Below are 18,233 nucleotides of genomic sequence, written 5' to 3'. Positions count from 1 at the left end.
AATTTGGCAATAATGTAGCGTCCTGAATCAAAAGGAAAGAATAGAAACAGATAGTGAAACACAGCCTTTCCCAAAGGAAATATGAGATAAGCCTCTCACACATCCCCTGAATAATTTTTTTTCCCTTAATAAGGTAAACAAATAACAACAACAGAAGAGATTAGAACACTAAATCTAAAAATAACAAGATATCAATTTACCACACCTTATACTTATCCTTGATATCTGACAGTGAAAAGGCTATATCCAGCTCCAACTCAGCTTTCTCATTAGCTATTGATAACTAGAGGCAATGCAAATTAAAACTCAGAATTTTCCACCTTGATAAAAGCCAAGAAAAGTTAAACAAGCAGCTGTATATGCTCCACCAAATAACCAACAACTTTGCAACTAAAAACTCAAAAACATCAAAATACAACTTTTTGACAATTTAACATGGGGAAAAAAAGAGGAAAATTAAAATTTTAAAGAAAAAAAATGAAACAAGATAAGTGCTCACCTCCTTAGTTTTCTCAGAGTTCTTTTCCCCTGGTTCATTTTCTTTTTGTCTCTGAATTTGGTTATTGGCAAAGATGTAAGCTATGAATAATACGAGAACAATGATATGCATTTTCCAGGCTCCAAATATATATATATATATATATATGGACAAAGCACACTTTTTTGCCATGCATACCTTAGAACAAATTTTTGGGCTTTCATGAACTGCATCCTTATCTCCATCTTGAAGCTGGATGTTAGAAAATGAAAGAGATAAGATACTGTTCATAGGACCTGCAATAATAATAATAATAATAAAGATCCTCACCACCCCCAACACCTCCATTTTTCTTCTCCTCCCACCAATATATGTGTGTGTGTGTGCAAATATCAGAAAGGAACACTAAAAGATGTACTCCTTTTGTAATTTTTTAATGTGCATGATACTACACAATCCTTGTTATATTCCACCAATCACGTGACATTGATGTTTTTAATAACAACTAAGTAAAGGGGAATTTTCCTCGGCAGTTTTCCATAAAGTTCTGCAAGCTTTACTTATTGTGTAAACAAATCAGAAGGAAATGTTGCAAAAATGAAATGAAAAAGCAAGGGAGCCACAAAGAAGACCTAAGTCCTCTGACCCTTATTTATATTGTCACTAGAAAAGTGGAGATTGCAACAGTATTCTTTACTAATAATATATCTAAACAATCCCTCTCAAGCTGGAGAAGATAATGCCCAATCTGCATTATGCAATCAGAAATGTAATGATGGAAAGAGAGGTTGAATTAATGTCTAGTAATTGTATGCAATGTTAAAAAAAGGTCCCTAAAGGAATTTTTCAAGATTTTACTGACACCAAAAATGAGACAACAAGCAAGCACAACTTTTCCAGCTAATTAGTCCCCATACTTAGCATTCATAGAGACAGGCTCCACTTATTTACTAATTCATCAATAGATCAATTTACATGCTAATAGATTAATAGACAGCTAAAGTTACCCAGCATTTAAACAATCATATCCCTTTACTGGTTAACTTTGCATCACACCTTTACAACTAAAACTGACATCCATTGCAAAAGATTTTGACTATGAAGGTATATCATGTGGGTTAAAAAGTTTCATGGGTTATTTTCTACAGGTCATGCTTCTAATTGGTGTAAATTCTACTTTTAGAGAATAATCAACATGTTAAAAATAGTAATTTGAGATGAATATGGTAACTGTAATTAAGTGCATGAGAAGATAAATAGAATAATCCTAATCCACTAAAACTTGATTTATACCTCCTCCACATAACTTTTAGACCCACCCACCAATTTCTTCAAAGCTTCCTGATCACAACTCTGAAACCACAATAAAAAGAATGTTACAAAGAAATAAAAAAAAAATGTTACAAAGAAAGCAATGGAGAATAAGAAGATGATTGTAGAACTAAAATTTCCACATGCAACATTCCCAGAACCACTGTTCAGTTGCATAGAAACACTAGGAGAAAATGAAATTAAAAAATTTGCTCTTTCAGCAGAATTGGTTTGTACAGAAGCAAAAAATGCCAGCCCAACTTGGCCAATAAAAACATTATAATCAAGCTTATATCTTTTTCCTTCATATTACAACTACAGAAACATAACTGCATATCCATAGATAACTACCTACAATCCTCCTAAAACCCTTCAAAAACCCTAAAATTTACCGCACAAAAGTTTACCACAAAGCTAACCTGGAGTGAAGCAAGTCCCCCAACCACCTCTGTCGATTCAATCGACTCAGAGAAACAATCCAAGTGATGCCATTTGGTCATATCAAACCCTCGCGCGTCTCTGGTGACCAAACCCAACCTTAGGGCTTTAGCGGGTATAACTTGGGAGCACTTCTTGCATGATGAACGGTTTGATTTGGCGTATTCAGCTACGATTTTGGATTTAGGAGGCATTGATGAATTTTGGAAACAGAAACAAAAACAGAGAGAGTGTTTTGGTTGTTTTTGGATGTAGAAGAAAGGGAAATTGAGTTTGTTTCGGGTTTCGATAGAGAGGGAGATTAGGAATGGAAAGATAGGATTACGGGTGGATACATAGAGATTGAAGATGTTTAACATATGAAACAAAAAATTGTAGGGTTTTATAGAATCTAGAAAATTCTCAGCTATAAGAGGCGAGCCAAAAACAAAATGACTAACGAAGTTTTCTCGATCAGAGTTATTTTCATTAATTTTAAGGTTCTATTACGGTGTCACAGTATTATTTTATCTATAAAAGCTTTTAATAAATTAAAAAAATAAAATTATTTATTTTTTAAATTAATATTTTATCAGTTTATTTAAAAATAATAATTTTTTTATTAAATTTTACTTTTTAAAAATAATTAGTATTTTATTTATATATGTATTAAAATAAAAAATAATATAGTCAATCCGCTATTAATTATGTGTTGGCTAGATATATTATTATTTCAGTCGTTGAACCTTCCGATGATTAAAAAGATAAAAAATAATATATTTGCCTTTAAAATTAAAATATATACGTTCCAAAATATATTTATTATAGCTATTGATTGGAATGAATAGTTAAACCAAATGGGTTCTAATTTTTATTAATGTTGCACCCCAAGTTGCTTAAACTCATTTTATATATAGCAGATTTTTTGGGACCATCACCGATTTCCTCATTTGATGGTTTTCTTTATTACGTGATATTCTATGATAATTTCCTTTTTTGAGTATTGGGGAAGTGAGGATCGGTCTTGAATATATAGCGAGATCATATATACACTTACCACTAGATTATATTTTAGTGTATGTATTTTATAATAATTTTAGTCATCATACATGGATATATTTCTTAAAATGTAAATATGATGTTGTACCTATTTTTATTAAGTTTCAGAAATTAGTAGAAAAATATTTTGCCAATTAGTAAGAATTATCAATCATACTGGGGAGAGGAATTTCAAGCCTTGATACCATTCTATTAAATCCCTCATTTTAACGAAAGAAAGTGGCTAATTTTCATCCATGGCCGCTTAATTTATAAGGTGATCTCGTTGTTGTAGCTAATTTTTAATTTATCCTTTAAAACTACGTACATTTCAATTTTATAATGGCAAATACCCTGTGAGAAAGCAACCGGAAAGCTGACGTGGCTTTAATAATATAACACATAATGTTTTTTTCACGTAATCGAACTTTCCTAGTACGCTTCCGTCTCTTACCTGATGGAAGCCTTCTCTCTCGCCCAAAAAAAAGTCTCCTCTCACTTTCCCAAATTCCATTGTCACCTGCATTTTTTTGACTGTGTAAACCCGTATCTCTCGATTTTTTACTCTCTAAACCCTTACCTTTGCTATTTCCTCTCGCTCAAGTAGTTGCACGTTGAGGCCAAATTAGCAAGAATAGCCGATAAAAGAAGATCAGAAATTGTTAACAATTATTGTGTTCTCTCTGTCGGTATAACTTCTTCTAGTCATCCGCTATTTTACACTGTTCAAAAGTGAGAGAATAGAAAAGACAATAGGAAGAAAAGAAAAAAAAAAAGCTCTTCTTTTTTGCTAAAGTCACAGTGGGTCTGTGTTTGATGGCTACACATTCTACAGGTTAGATTCCTGTCTTTTGTCTCGTTATGTTATTGGTTAATATTATAAATCTAGGGTTTTGTATTACTTGATGCAAAATTTTGATTGCTGTGCAGGGGAAGTGTAGTAAACTTAGGTTTTTCACATTATCAATAGGAATGAACTGCTACAATGGGTTGTTGAAAGATTGTGTTCACTGTATTTTTTACTTTTTCTATATACAAACAAAATATAATTAAAAGGAGTAGTCCACTGTATATACTAAAGCAAAAAATAAAGAATTAATGAAGCAAAAAATAAAGAATTTTCCAAATGAAGAATTCTACAAGAAATCATTATTTATCAAAATAATATATATGCTGTGGTCTTTCGTTTCTGGACAAAGTGGCCATAAAAATTATATTTAGCGGTGGCCAAAATCCGGTTTTCGGAACCGGAACCATCGGTTCCGAACCGGTGCGAACCGGAACCAGTCCAAACCGGTTCGGTTCTGGTTCCACCAGTTTTGGAACCGTGAACCAGCGGTTCCAGCTCTAGTCGGAACTGATGGTTCTAGTTCCATCAGAAACCGGCCGGAACCAATCTGAAACTGGCCTGAACCATCGAAAAACAGGCCGGAGAACTGACCAGAACCATCGATTTTGGAACCATTGAGGAATCGGAAACGGAACCAGAACCGTTCAGTTTCAAACCGTAATAAAATCGTTAATTTTCGGTTCGGTTCCGGAACCGCCCCGGAACCGAAACCGGCGGTTCCGGAACCGTGGCCACCCTTAATTATAGTGGACTCTTGATATTTTATGTTTTATTTTTTATTAGTCTTTATTACAATATGAGTTGTAATGGCAACAACAATTATTTGTAAGTGAAAGAAAAAGAAGTTGTTTATACATTATTCATTTACTAGTAATTTAGTGTCTTTGCAATTTGCATTCTTCATTTATAGTACTTGTGGGTCCCGAATATGTATGGCACAACCCAAGAGGGGGGGTGAATTGGGTTTTCAAGAAAAATATAAATATTAGAAATTCTAAACAAAAATTAGAATTCTAAGCACAGCGGAAAACACACAGGACTTTGTGAGAATAGAATATGGATTAGAATATCCTCACAATGTTCTAATTATAAAAGATAGAAAGTCTGTGCGAAGTGCAGCTATTGATTAGAACAGCTTCTCACTGACTTATACACTATCAGAACTTCTTTATGAAGGAGAGTTATAGAAATTGAAACTTCCTCATAAAGTTTGAGCAATCATATAAAGCTTATGTGAAGGACAGTTATTGAATTCAGAACTTCTTCACAGAGCCTTAATCAAATATCAGAACAGCTTTATGATGGAGAGCTATCAAGATACGAACGTCCTCATAAAGTTTAGAACATTCACTAGAAACCCAATCAGTGAAATATACTGGGAATAGAACAATAGTTAGAACATTGTATATTCACTTTATTAGAATACCAGAGTTCTAATGTTCAGTAAAGATAAAGCTTATTACCGTTTTAGAACATCTGAATCATTAACAGTATTAGCGTTTCTAAAATTAAACAGAAGTGAAATAAAGACAGTATCAAGTAAACTTCAGAAATTGGAAAAGATCAACACAGAGATTTATAGTGGTTCAGCACTAACTCGCCTACATCCACTCCCCAAGACGCATCTTGAGATCCTCAACTATGTTATCTCTTTTCAAGGGTAAGAGACAAACCAACAGTACAAGGCAAATAGATCAACACCTAGATCTACCCTTTTGTCCCACTAGATTTTCCAAAGGTTCTAGTAAACCTCAACCCTTTTCTGTTTTTGGCAGAGTACAGAAAACTCAATTCAAGACATTACTATCCCACACATGGAGAAGGTCGCTTGATAACCTCTATCTCAATAGCTTCTAACCTGAGCTATTACACACAAAAGTTTAACAAATACAGAGCCTGTCTATTATAGATTACACAATCTAAATAGACAGAAAGAAACGCCTATATAAGCACAGGAAAAACAGTTTTATCAGATTAGAAGATCGATTAGAACACAGAACTGTTTTTCAAATGAAACTGTAAAAATTCTTTTCTTCTTTAAATATGAAAACGTTAAGATGTAGAGATGAAAAGAAAATGGGGGTAGAGTAAGTTTTGAGAGAGAAGGATTCGTTCAATGAGAGAGAGTGCTCTTAAAACAATTACTCTTACTTCACCAAATTGAATAAGACGTGAATGTTCCTTTATATAGGAAACAAAGGAGCTGTCACCTTTTGGAAAGAGATCAGAATATCTTCTTTCCTTATTTTAGAAAATGTGAAAATCTTTGTTACCAAAAATTGTTTTATCCCTTTCTGGTAAGAGAATAAAACCCGATTTTCACTTTCCTTTAGAAAAGATTTTCGACAGTATTTATTTTGGAAAGAATTATTTGCGGAAAAGATGTTCTTACTAAAACCGAAAGATATTCCTTTTCGTTTTTTAGGTAAGAAAATAATTTTAAGTACTTTAGATCTTTCAAAATATATTTCCGAAAAAGTGAATGATTTTATTACCAAAAACATTAGAGAAGAAATCTCTTTAGTTTTAGGAAAATAAATATTTTCGATTTAACGGAATATTTTCGAAAATAAAATAAAGGAATTTATTTTGAGAAAATCTAATTTCCGAAAATACTTTTGAGAGAGAAAAAGATTTTTGTGCTCATATATAAACTTTCTCTCTATCCTACAGAGTTTCCTAAATACCTAGATTACTAGGATCTTCGAAATCTTCACTCTCAATGTAAGACTTGCCTTGTATGATTTCTTTCCAAAGAAATTCTGCATAAAATAAAATTAGCACAAATAATATAATTTAAATTTATTTGTTTTGTATTAATCATCAAAATCCGAGATAAACATTTTGACCCTTGAGCCAACAATCTCCCCCTTTTTGATGATGACAAAACCAATAAATTTAGCAAACATAAAAAAACATGTGCTCCCCCTGAATTTTATGTATAAGAGTTCTATTCATGCCAAAATAAAGCAAATTAGAACATGTAGTTTGCTCCCCCTGAATAGATGCAGTAAAACTGTTTTATGAAAAATTAGAACTAGGGAGGCATTTTTAGAAAATGATTTTAGAACTAACAAGTATACGCAAGATATTCTAAGTTCTAATAATCAGAGCACAAGTATTAGAACTAGCAAAGATAAACAGGATATTCTGAGTTCTAATATTTAGAACATATGGTCAAAGCAATAAAATAGAATAGAAACTGATAAAAATAGAGCAAAAGATCTTACGCCCAACCTGCAAAACAGTCGTTAGAATAAGAATCTTAGTTCTAAAATCACACAGCTTTAGACCATATTAGAGAACAATAAACACACAGATAACCACTATAACCACTAAAATATAAGTCCTTGTGGTTGCCAAGTACCACCAAAATATCTGTCACCAATTACCATCAGACTACCTGTTCTCCCCCTTTTTGTCATCATATAAAAAAAGGTTAGACATAGTCACAGCAAAAAAAAATAAAATAGTTCCACAAATTATAATCCTACGAAGAAAAAAAATAAATTGTTCAAGACATATAAGAAACAGATCAAAGAGGCTTAGAACCAGTTCTAAGTCTTTTAGAACTCCTTAAGGGTTGAGCTGGAGTAGTTTCAGAAGAACTTTCTGGTCTTTTAGAAGATGGATGCAGTGGAGGCTTTCTTCCATGTGTTCTGTGCTTGCCAGCAGTATGCTTCACATTCTTTGGCTTCTCTAAAGAGGGAACTTAGGGTGTTCCTTTTACTTTGAGAGTAGCTAGCTTCCTTGTATTTATATCCTTCATGTTCTCCAAAGTCTTGATGAGGGACTGATTCTGTTCAATTACAGTCCGGCAATGCTGTATTGCCTCATCAAGCTCTTTGTTATGTTCTTCTATTAGCTCTTCCTCTATTCTCTTCAACATAGCTTCCCTACTCCTTTGAGCCGATAATAACTCAGACTCTTGCCCTGTCTTATCCTCAACTGTCTTTTCCTCATCACTGATTTCTATCTTCTCTGTTTCAGCATCGCTGCCTTCCTCAGCTTTCTTCCCTTTTTCTGGCTCTTCATGTTCTTTCTCTTTTTCTGTTTCTTCTTCTTCTAATTCTTCTTTCTCTGTGGCACTTTCCTTTTCAGTTTCTTCTTCTTGTGTTTCTTCTTCTTCTTCTAGTGTTTCTTCTTCTTCTGACTTTTCTTCAGTTTTCTTTCCCTCTTCTTTCACTTTCTCTTCTGATTTCTTATCTTCTACCTCTATTTCATCTATCTTTCCTTTCCCTTTTTCTTTTCTTTTCTTCTCAGCTTCTTCTTTCTCCTTCATGACTTTTTCTTCTTTTGTAGTTCCAACTTCCCTTTTTATTTTCTTTATTTTCTCAGTTTCTTTTTCTTCCTTCTTTTTCTCTTCCTTTTCTTCTTTCTTTTCTTTTCCTTCATCTGTCTTCTCTTCTTTTCCTTTTTCTTCACCTGATTCCTCATCCTTCATTTTCAAGGATCCACTATCCAGCTTGGAAACAGACTGACCAACATGCTTATCTAAATCAACATTCAGAAACTCAAACACAGGCGTGAGAATCATACCATAGGGTAGCTTTTTGGGGTTATTCTGCAGTTTGTCAAACACAATGTGACATAGATTGAGAGGTTTCTTCTCAACTATGTGCCACATAATGCATAGTTCCACTCGATTCACATACGTCAGTGAAGCGCTCTTAGGAAAGATATAATGTACAATGATCTTGTACAACCATTTCATGCTTTCTGTCAAGTTGGAGCATTCTATTGAACCCTGTTTGTCTGCAGATACCTTTTTCATTATCTTTTTCACAAAGTCTTCCTTCTTGTAATCACTAACCCTAGATACATCTTTGATTTTGGTCACTCTGGACCCAGCATTAGGTATATTAAAAATTCTCACAAAATCATCATACGAAATTACCCTGGTTTTACCCTGAAGTTTCACAGAGATCTCCTCTGTCCCACAGACTTTCAACGAGCCATAAAACTCCTTAACTAGGTTCTCATAACATAGCACATTTAGAGACAGAAACTTCATCCAGCCTTGGAACTCAAAAAGTTCCTTAAAGTTAAACTCATTACCACCAAAAAATTTCCAATCAATCACATAGGAGCGCATAAGAGGGTAAGTTGAGAGAATCGACTTACCTTTGTCATGAGCTTTCACTCCCTGTTTCTGTGACGTGCTCGTTTCAATTTTTCTTTTCTTGGTTTTCTCTTCGGCCTTTTTCTCCTTTGACTCCTTCTGTTCGTATTTCTTAGAGAGCTTCTTCAGAAGTTGAAGCTCTTGCTTGGTAAGAGAGTCTGAAGAGGAGTTTGAACTGGATTCGGCCATTGTTGTGGTTTTCGAAACTTAAAAGCAACTTAGGGTTTCAGTTTTGCAAAGAGAAGATGAAGAGTACGTTAAGCAGTTAACACAAAATAGAGACGCTTAAGTGGCGGAAGAAAGAAATAAAGAACAGTTTTTAAATAGAATTCAAAACGGCAAATAAGACAAAAGGAACAAAATAAATAAAGGAAATAAAACAAAACAAAAAAAATAAAATAAAATAAAATCCTAAAACCGCCAAAGCACTAAAGACACGAAAAACACAATAAAGACAAATACAATAAAATAACTGTTTTAGTCTAAAGCAAGATTTTGATAATGACTTTTAGAAAGTCATAAAAGAAAACGTGCATTTTTAGACAAAAATCAGTTTTCACACAGAATAAAAATTAAAACAAAGCAAATCTTCTATTCTCAAAATTAGAAAGCAGTTTAGAACATACTTACAGAGTTCTAAAGTTATGAGTTTAGAACTAACATACCAAGTTCTCTTCTAATTGTGCAGAACTGACTTTCATTCAAAGGTTTTATAAACATATCTGCCAATTGCTTTTCAGTGGGAATGAACTCAATCACAATATCACCTTTTTGTACATGATCACGTATGAAGTGATGTTTGAGTTCTATATGCTTGGTTCTAGAATGCTGAACTGGATTTTTGGATAAATTTATGGCGCTTATGTTGTCACATTTGATAGGCACTGTTTCTAATTTTAGTCCATAGTCTGCCAACTGTTGTTTGATCCATAGAACTTGTGCAACACAACTTCCAGCAGCAACATATTCTGCTTCTGCAGTAGAAAGAGCAACCGATGTCTGTTTCTTGCTAAACCATGATACAAGGGCGCTACCCAAAAATTGACAAGTCCCAGACATGCTTTTTCTATCTATTCTGCTTCCTGCAAAATCAGAATCACTATACCCAACAAGATCAAATGTATCATCTTTAGAATACCACAGACCTAGATTAGAAGTTCCACAAAGATATCTTAGTATTCTTTTTACAGCAATTAAATGAGATTCTTTGGGACACGATTGAAATCTAGCACATAGACAAACACTAAAGTGTATGTCTGGTCTGCTTGCCGTTAGATATAGCAAAGAACCAATCATACTTCTAAACAGCTTGATATCCACGTCCTTACCTTTTTCACCTTTTTCTAATTTTGACGATAGACTCATTGGTGTACCACATACCTTGGCATTTTCCATTTTGAATCGTTTCAACAACTCTTTAGTATATTTTGCTTGATTAATGAAAATTCCATTCTCACATTGTTTGATTTGAAGCCCTAGGAAGAAATTTAATTCTCCCATCATACTCATTTCGAACTCACCCTGCATAATCTTAGAAAATTCCTTACAAAGAAGGTCGTTAGTAGAACCAAAGATTATGTCATCAACATATATTTGTACAACTAGAATATCATGTGCTTTATTTTTAATAAATAGTGTTGTATCAACCTTTCCTCTTGAAAAACCATTTTCTAATAGAAACTTACTCAATCTTTCATACCAAGCTCTAGGAGCTTGCTTTAAACCATAAAGAGCTTTAGTAAGTTTGTAAACATGATTAGGTTTATCAAAAATTTCAAAGCCAGGAGGTTGTTCTACATACACTTCTTCATTTAGAAAACCGTTTAGAAAAGCACTTTTCACATCCATTTGATACAACATGAAGTTTTTAAAGCATGCAAATGCACAAAGCATTCTAATGGCCTCAAGTCTAGCAACCGGGGCAAAGGTCTCATCAAAATCGATGCCTTCTTCTTGGTTGTACCCTTGAGCCACTAATCTTGCTTTATTTCTCACAACATTACCATGTTCATCAAGCTTATTTCTAAACACCCATTTTGTTCCAATAACAGAATGGTTTTTCGGTCTAGAAACAAGTTTCCAAACTTGGTTTATCTCAAATTGATTTAGTTCTTCTTGCATAGCAAGAATCCAACTTTCATCATTTTGAGCATCTTCTAAATTTTTAGGTTCTAATTGAGAAACGAAAGCAACATTACCAAAATATCTTCTAAGTTGAGCTCTAGTCATCATCCTTTCTGAGGGATTGTCCATAATATCTTCTTGGGGATGATACTTATGAAATCGCCATTCTTTTGGTAATTGAGAATCTTCATTTTCTGTTTCTGGCATTTGACTTTCAACAATGTTCTGATCTTCATGTTCTAATTCCGGTTCAGCCTGACTATTGATGTTCTGATTGCTTTCTGGCTGTTCTAGTTGTTCTGGTTGCTCATTCTGCTTTTCAGGATTAGAATCTATAGCATCATCACTTTCTAATGTTCTAGAAGTAGAGTCAGTTTCATCAAACACAACATGAATAGATTCTTCTACAACTAGAGTCTTTTTATTAAATACTCTATATGCTTTACTATTATTAGAATATCCCAGAAAAATCCCTTCATAAGATTTTGCATCAAATTTAGCAAGATGATTTTTCTTGTTATCTAGAATAAAGCATTTGCACCCAAAGATATGAAAATAACCAATATTTGGTTTTCTACCTTTGTATAACTCATATGGAGTCTTTTTAAGTTTAGATCTTACCAAAGCCCTGTTTAGAATATAACAAGCAGTGTTAACTGCTTCTGCCCAGAAATACTTTGGTAAATTAGAATCACTTAGCATGGTTTTAGCCATTTCTTGAAGTGTTCTATTCTTGCGTTCCACCACTCCATTTTGTTGAGGTGTTCTAGGTGCTGAGAAGTTATGGAAGATTCCTGCTTCATTGCAAAAAGCATCGAATTTCTGATTTTCAAATTCTCCTCCATGATCACTTCTAATTGCTGTGATGTTGTAGCCTTTCTCATTCTGTATTCTCTTGCACAAATGAACAAACATGTCATATGACTCATCCTTATTTCTAAGGAAGAGTGTCCAGGTGAATCTTGAGTAATCATCTACAATAACAAAAGCATAGAATTTTCCTCCAAGACTAGAAGGAGTAATTGGACCAAATAAATCAAGGTGCAGCAATTCTAAAGGTCTAGAAGTAGAAGCCATGTCCTTAGATTTGAAAGATGTTCTGGTTTGTTTGCCCATTTGACAAGCATCACAAATGTGATCTTTTTCAAATTTCAACTTTGGCAAACCACGAACCAAATCTTTCTTAGACAGTTTAGAAATAAGGAACATGCTTGCATGTCCAAGTCTTCTATGCCATAACCAACTAGAATTATCAATAGAAACTAAGCATATATCCTGGTTATGCATATCAGAGAGATCTACTAGGTATATATTTCCAAACCTTTTTCCAATGAATAAGGTTTTGTTATCTTGCATGTTCTGAACTTCACAATGAGAAGGTTCAAAGATCACTCTTCTATTTTTATCACAAATCTGACTTACACTTAACAAATTATAATGTAATCCTTCTACTAAGCATACATCTTCTATTGAAGGATTAGAACCTACCACACCAATACCAACGATTTTACCTTTTGCTTTGTCTCCAAAGCTTACCGTACCTCCCTTTTTCTTTTCTAATCTGGTGAACTTCTTTTTGTCACCAGTCATATGCCTAGAGCAAGCGCTGTCCATGTACCACATCTCTGTTTTCAGCTCGCTCCTTAGGCACACCTGAAAAGATCAAGCAGATTTAGGTACCCAACTCATATTGGGTCCTGGAGGATTAGTAGTAACAGGTGCACTATGATTTTTCTTTTTGTTGGAACTTTGATGTTCTAAAGTCACAGCATTAGAAACAGCATTTTTCTGATTAGCAACACGATTCAGTTTAGAAATGCTATTAGAACTTGTTTTCTCTTTAGAAAAAGATTCTGAGATTGACTTTAGAATTCTAATCTCAGTTTTCAAAGATTCATTTTCAGAATTCAGATTTTTGCATTTTTCTTCAAGACGTGTCAGATTTTCAGAAAATTGATTATTGCAACTTTTAAGATCTTTGATTTCAATAATAAGGTCTTTGCATGTAACTTCTTGATAAAAAGCATCTTTTAAATGAATACTTTCAGATTTTAATTTTCTGAAATCTTTCTTTAGAACTTTATACTTTCTAACAAGTTTTTCAAACTCATTGCAAAGATTATTGTAAATATTTAGAAGATCACTGTCTGATTTGGGTTCAGAAATACTTACAGTGCTTTCATCATTCTCATGGGTAGTTGCATTTGTTTCGTTGATTCCAGCTTTCTGTGTTGAAGTCAAAGTGCTGATTTCTTTGGAGTCAGAATCAATAGTAGCCATTAAACAGATATTAGCAATTTCTTCTTGGTCATCATGGCTTTCAGGATTAGAATCATCTGAATCACTCCAAGCAGCTATGAAAGCCTGCTTCAGCTTCTCTTTCGTTGACTTCTTTTTCAATTTAGGACAATTAGGCTTGATATGTCCAGGTTTGTTGGATTCATAACAAACCACTTCAGAAGGTTCTTTCTTAGGTAAGTTACTATTTTTGGATGGAACGTTCTTTTTGTTGAACTTTTTCTGTGGCCTTCCACCCTTTCTATAGAACTTTTTAAATCTTCTAGCAACAAGTGCTAAATCATCACTGTCAAGATCAGAAGAACTTTCTTCACTAGAATCTACCCTCAAAGCCAGTCCTTTCTTTTTCTTATCTTCTGTTGTTAACGAAGATTTCATTTCTTCTGAAACTAGAGCTCCTATAAGATAATCATAAGTGACAGGAGTCTCTTTGTAATTCATGACAGTTCCTATAGTATCCCATTTTCTAGGTAGAATTCTAAGGATTTTCTTAACAAGCTCATCTTCTGAAATTTCCTTTCCGAGAGTTCTCAAAGGATTAACTATATTTGTAAATCTAGAATTTAATTCTGCAATAGTTTCTCCTTCTTTCATACTAAACATTTCATATTCTCTCCAAAGGATGTTTATTCTGGATTCTTTTACTCTATCTGTACCCTCATAAGTGACTTTAAGTTTTTGCCGCACCTCTGTTGCAGATTTACATTCAAACACTTTGTTGTATTCAGTTGCATCTAAAGCACAATGAAGAATATTAATAGCTTTTGCATTTACAGCAATATCATTCCAATCAGCATCGGTATATTCTTCTTCTGATTTTCTAACTAACTCATCTCCTACAGTTTTCATGGGAATACGAGGACCAGTGATAACATTTCTCCAGCAATTTATATCAACTGATTTCATGAAATTCTCCATTCTAGTTTTCCAGTTAGAGTAATTTGAGCCATTGAACAAAGGAGGTCTAGAAACAGATTGTCCTTCTAAAGAAGAAAGAGGAAGTGGGGTTGCCATGGGATCTTATCTCTTAAGCGATTAAGCTTTGGTAAGTCAAGAGCCGAAGCTCTGATACCAGATTGTGGGTCCCGAATATGTATGGCACAACCCAAGAGGGGGGGGGGTGAATTGGGGTTTTCAAGAAAAATATAAATATTAAAAATTCTAAACAGAAATTAGAATTCTAAGCACAGCAGAAAACACACAGGACTTTGTGAGAATAGAATATGGATTAGAATATCCTCACAATGTTCTAATTATAAAAGATAGAAAGTCTGTGTGAAGTGCAGCTATTGATTAGAACAGCTTCTCACTGACTTATACACTATCAGAACTTCTTTATGAAGGAGAGTTATAGAAATTGAAACTTCCTCATAAAGTTTGAGCAATCATATAAAGCTTATGTGAAGGACAGTTATTGAATTCAGAACTTCTTCACAGAGCCTTAATCAAATATCAGAACAGCTTTATGATGGAGAGCTATCAAGATACGAACGTCCTCATAAAGTTTAGAACATTCACTAGAAACCCAATCAGTGAAATATACTGGGAATAGAACAATAGTTAGAACATTGTATATTCACTTTATTAGAATACCAGAGTTCTAATGTTCAGTAAAGATAAAGCTTATTACCGTTTTAGAACATCTGAATCATTAACAGTATTAGCGTTTCTAAAATTAAACAGAAGTGAAATAAAGACAGTATCAAGCAAACTTCAGAAATTGGAAAAGATCAACACAGAGATTTATAGTGGTTCAGCACTAACTCGCCTACATCCACTCCCCAAGACGCATCTTGAGATCCTCAACTATGTTATCTCTTTCAAGGGTAAGAGACAAACCAATAGTACAAGGCAAATAGATCAACACCTAGATCTACCCTTTTGTCCCACTAGATTTTCCAAAGGTTCTAGTAAACCTCAACCCTTTTCTGTTTTTGGCAGAGTACAGAAAACTCAATTCAAGACATTACTATCCCACACATGGAGAAGGTCGCTTGATAACCTCTATCTCAATAGCTTCTAACCTGAGCTATTACACACAAAAGTTTAACAAATACAGAGCCTGTCTATTATAGATTACACAATCTAAATAGACAGAAAGAAACGCCTATATAAGCACAGGAAAAACAGTTTTATCAGATTAGAAGATCGATTAGAACACAGAACTGTTTTTCAAATGAAACTGTAAAAATTCTTTTCTTCTTTAAATATGAAAACGTTAAGATGTAGAGATGAAAAGAAAATGGAGGTAGAGTAAGTTTGAGAGAGAAGGATTCGTTCAATGAGAGAGAGTGCTCTTAAAACAATTACTCTTACTTCACCAAATTGAATAAGACGTGAATGTTCCTTTATATAGGAAACAAAGGAGCTGTCACCTTTTGGAAAGAGATCAGAATATCTTCTTTCCTTATTTTAGAAAATGTGAAAATCTTTGTTACCAAAAATTGTTTTATCCCTTTTTGGTAAGAGAATAAAACCCGATTTTCACTTTCCTTTAGAAAAGATTTTCGACAGTATTTATTTTGGAAAGAATTATTTGCGGAAAAGATGTTCTTACTAAAACCGAAAGATATTCCTTTTCGTTTTTTAGGTAAGAAAATAATTTTAAGTACTTTAGATCTTTCAAATATATTTCCGAAAAAGTGAATGATTTTATTACCAAAAACATTAGAGAAGAAATCTCTTTAGTTTTAGGAAAATAAATATTTTCGATTTAACGGAATATTTTCGAAAATAAAATAAAGGAATTTATTTTGAGAAAATCTAATTTCCGAAAATACTTTTGAGAGAGAAAAAGATTTTTGTGCTCATATATAAACTTTCTCTCTATCCTACAGAGTTTCCTAAATACCTAGATTACTAGGATCTTCGAAATCTTCACTCTCAATGTAGGACTTGCCTTGTATGATTTCTTTCCAAAGAAATTCTGCATAAAATAAAATTAGCACAAATAATATAATTTAAATTTATTTGTTTTGTATTAATCATCAAAATCCGAGATAAACATTTTGACCCTTGAGCCAACAGTACTTTTATGTAGTTATAGATATGATGTGCATATGTATGTAATTACGCTGCAATGGATGATGGATGTCAATTTTGTGTAAATTTATTTAATTTTGGATTTTGCCTGGTTGGATTTGTTATTGAGTATATTGTTATGCATTGATGTTGGATGTTACAGGTAGCAGCCAAATACATATGGCTAGCCAAAGGAACACATCAGTGTCTTTTCCTGTGACAATAAATAATGTAAGATGTTGAATTTTTATTATTTGTGAATTTGAACATACTTATTGCTTGGTTGAATGCATCTGATATGTGAATGATGAGCTTTGTATCAAGACGATGGAATAATGCAAGAATTTATAACGCAAACAAGCTTTGTTATAGAACCCAATTTGACACCAAATTTAGCAGAATTTCAAATTGATGCTTCATTAAATACAAGACCAAATGACATGCTTAGAAGAAGTCAAAGACAGCAGACTAACTTTGAACTCAAAGAACTCAAATTTAGTATGGAATGTTTTGAGCTTGTGGCAATTGTGAATGCTATTGCAATGCAAATTATTTTTGTTACGATTTATTTGTTTGCTTCAATATTGAAATAAGGAATGGAATAAGTTTCACCTTCATTATTGAACCAGGTTGAAAAGAGTTGTGTCCTTCTGTTAGACCCAAATAATTATAGTTTAAATTTATTACTATTGGGTCTATGCCCATTTTATAATGTTGGGCATAAGCTCTGATACCAGTTGTTGGGTTTCAGGTACCACTTACCTCAGCTTTGATACTAATCGTTGGGCCCTTTCAATCATTTAAGAGAAAATTAACGCAGCGGAAAAGTAAACTTGTGACAAACAGAAATTTACGTGGTTCACCTTAACTGTTTAGGGCTACGTCCACGGGACAAACTCCGAATCATTCTTCCACTATTAAAAAATAGTAGGTACACAATGCGAGTAATACAAAAATAGTGATACTCAAAATGTTTTTCAAAAATACCCCATAATAATTTTCTCACTATTTTTCTCTCCTTTAGTTTTAGGAAACCCTTCCTAAAACTAGATATCTTTCTATATTTTTTTTTCTTATTTCTGCTGCATGTGTGTATTTGTATGCTGCCTCTCTGCCTCTATTTATAGACAGGTTAACGCGTAGGAATGCCGTGTATAACTCCATTGCCTTCCTTTTTGACTTTTTTCTTTCTTTCTTTCGTCAAAGAACACGTTTTCCTTCTTTTTTTTCTTTTTCAAAGCGTGTGGATTCCACGTGTCGAAGGGACCCACAACATATAAACATGTGATAATTGGCATTTTGAATCAACAATTTATAGAAATTGACAAATGAAAAATCGTATCAATAATTCGAGAGAAATTAATTAATCAAGTTATGGAACTTTTTTTTTTCAAATATAGTTATCATATTATATATATACCTGCTATGAAAATACTGATTGTGACAAATACTTCCTGAAAATTTTCAGCAAACAAGCACAACCTCTGCTATGCCAAGAGTAGTCCACCACAGAAAGTGTCTCTAAAGCACGATTGAATCCTTTGTTAAGTGCTGCAACTATAAAAGAAGAAAAA

At 33.4% G+C, this 18,233-nt stretch overlaps 1 protein-coding gene and 1 long non-coding RNA gene across 2 annotated transcripts; one reads left to right on the top strand and one right to left on the bottom strand.

Moving 5' to 3' along the window:
- LOC149494866 (polynucleotide 3'-phosphatase ZDP-like) lies at positions 1-2,685 on the bottom strand (the record flags this gene model as incomplete). Its single annotated transcript, XM_089723740.1, is given in 6 exon segments — positions 1-22; positions 206-283; positions 500-550; positions 677-730; positions 1,772-1,831; positions 2,209-2,685. Coding segments are annotated over 6 exon segments (643 nt in total), but the record flags the coding sequence as incomplete, so codon positions are not given.
- A 1,005-nt stretch (positions 2,686-3,690) lies between these two features.
- Positions 3,691-17,019, top strand: LOC149494865 (uncharacterized). Its single transcript, XR_016321838.1, has 2 exons — positions 3,691-4,079; positions 16,823-17,019. It is a non-coding gene; the product is annotated as an uncharacterized LOC149494865 (long non-coding RNA).
- Positions 17,020-18,233: the final 1,214 nt, after the last annotated feature.

Source organism: Jatropha curcas, chromosome 7 (genome assembly GCF_041381405.1).
Source record: "Jatropha curcas cultivar XTBG-Jc1 chromosome 7, XTBG_Jcur_1.0, whole genome shotgun sequence".
NCBI lineage: Eukaryota > Viridiplantae > Streptophyta > Magnoliopsida > Malpighiales > Euphorbiaceae > Jatropha > Jatropha curcas.
The sequence above is the reverse complement of the archived record's forward strand: the minus strand, read 5'-3'. Positions and strand labels throughout refer to the sequence as shown.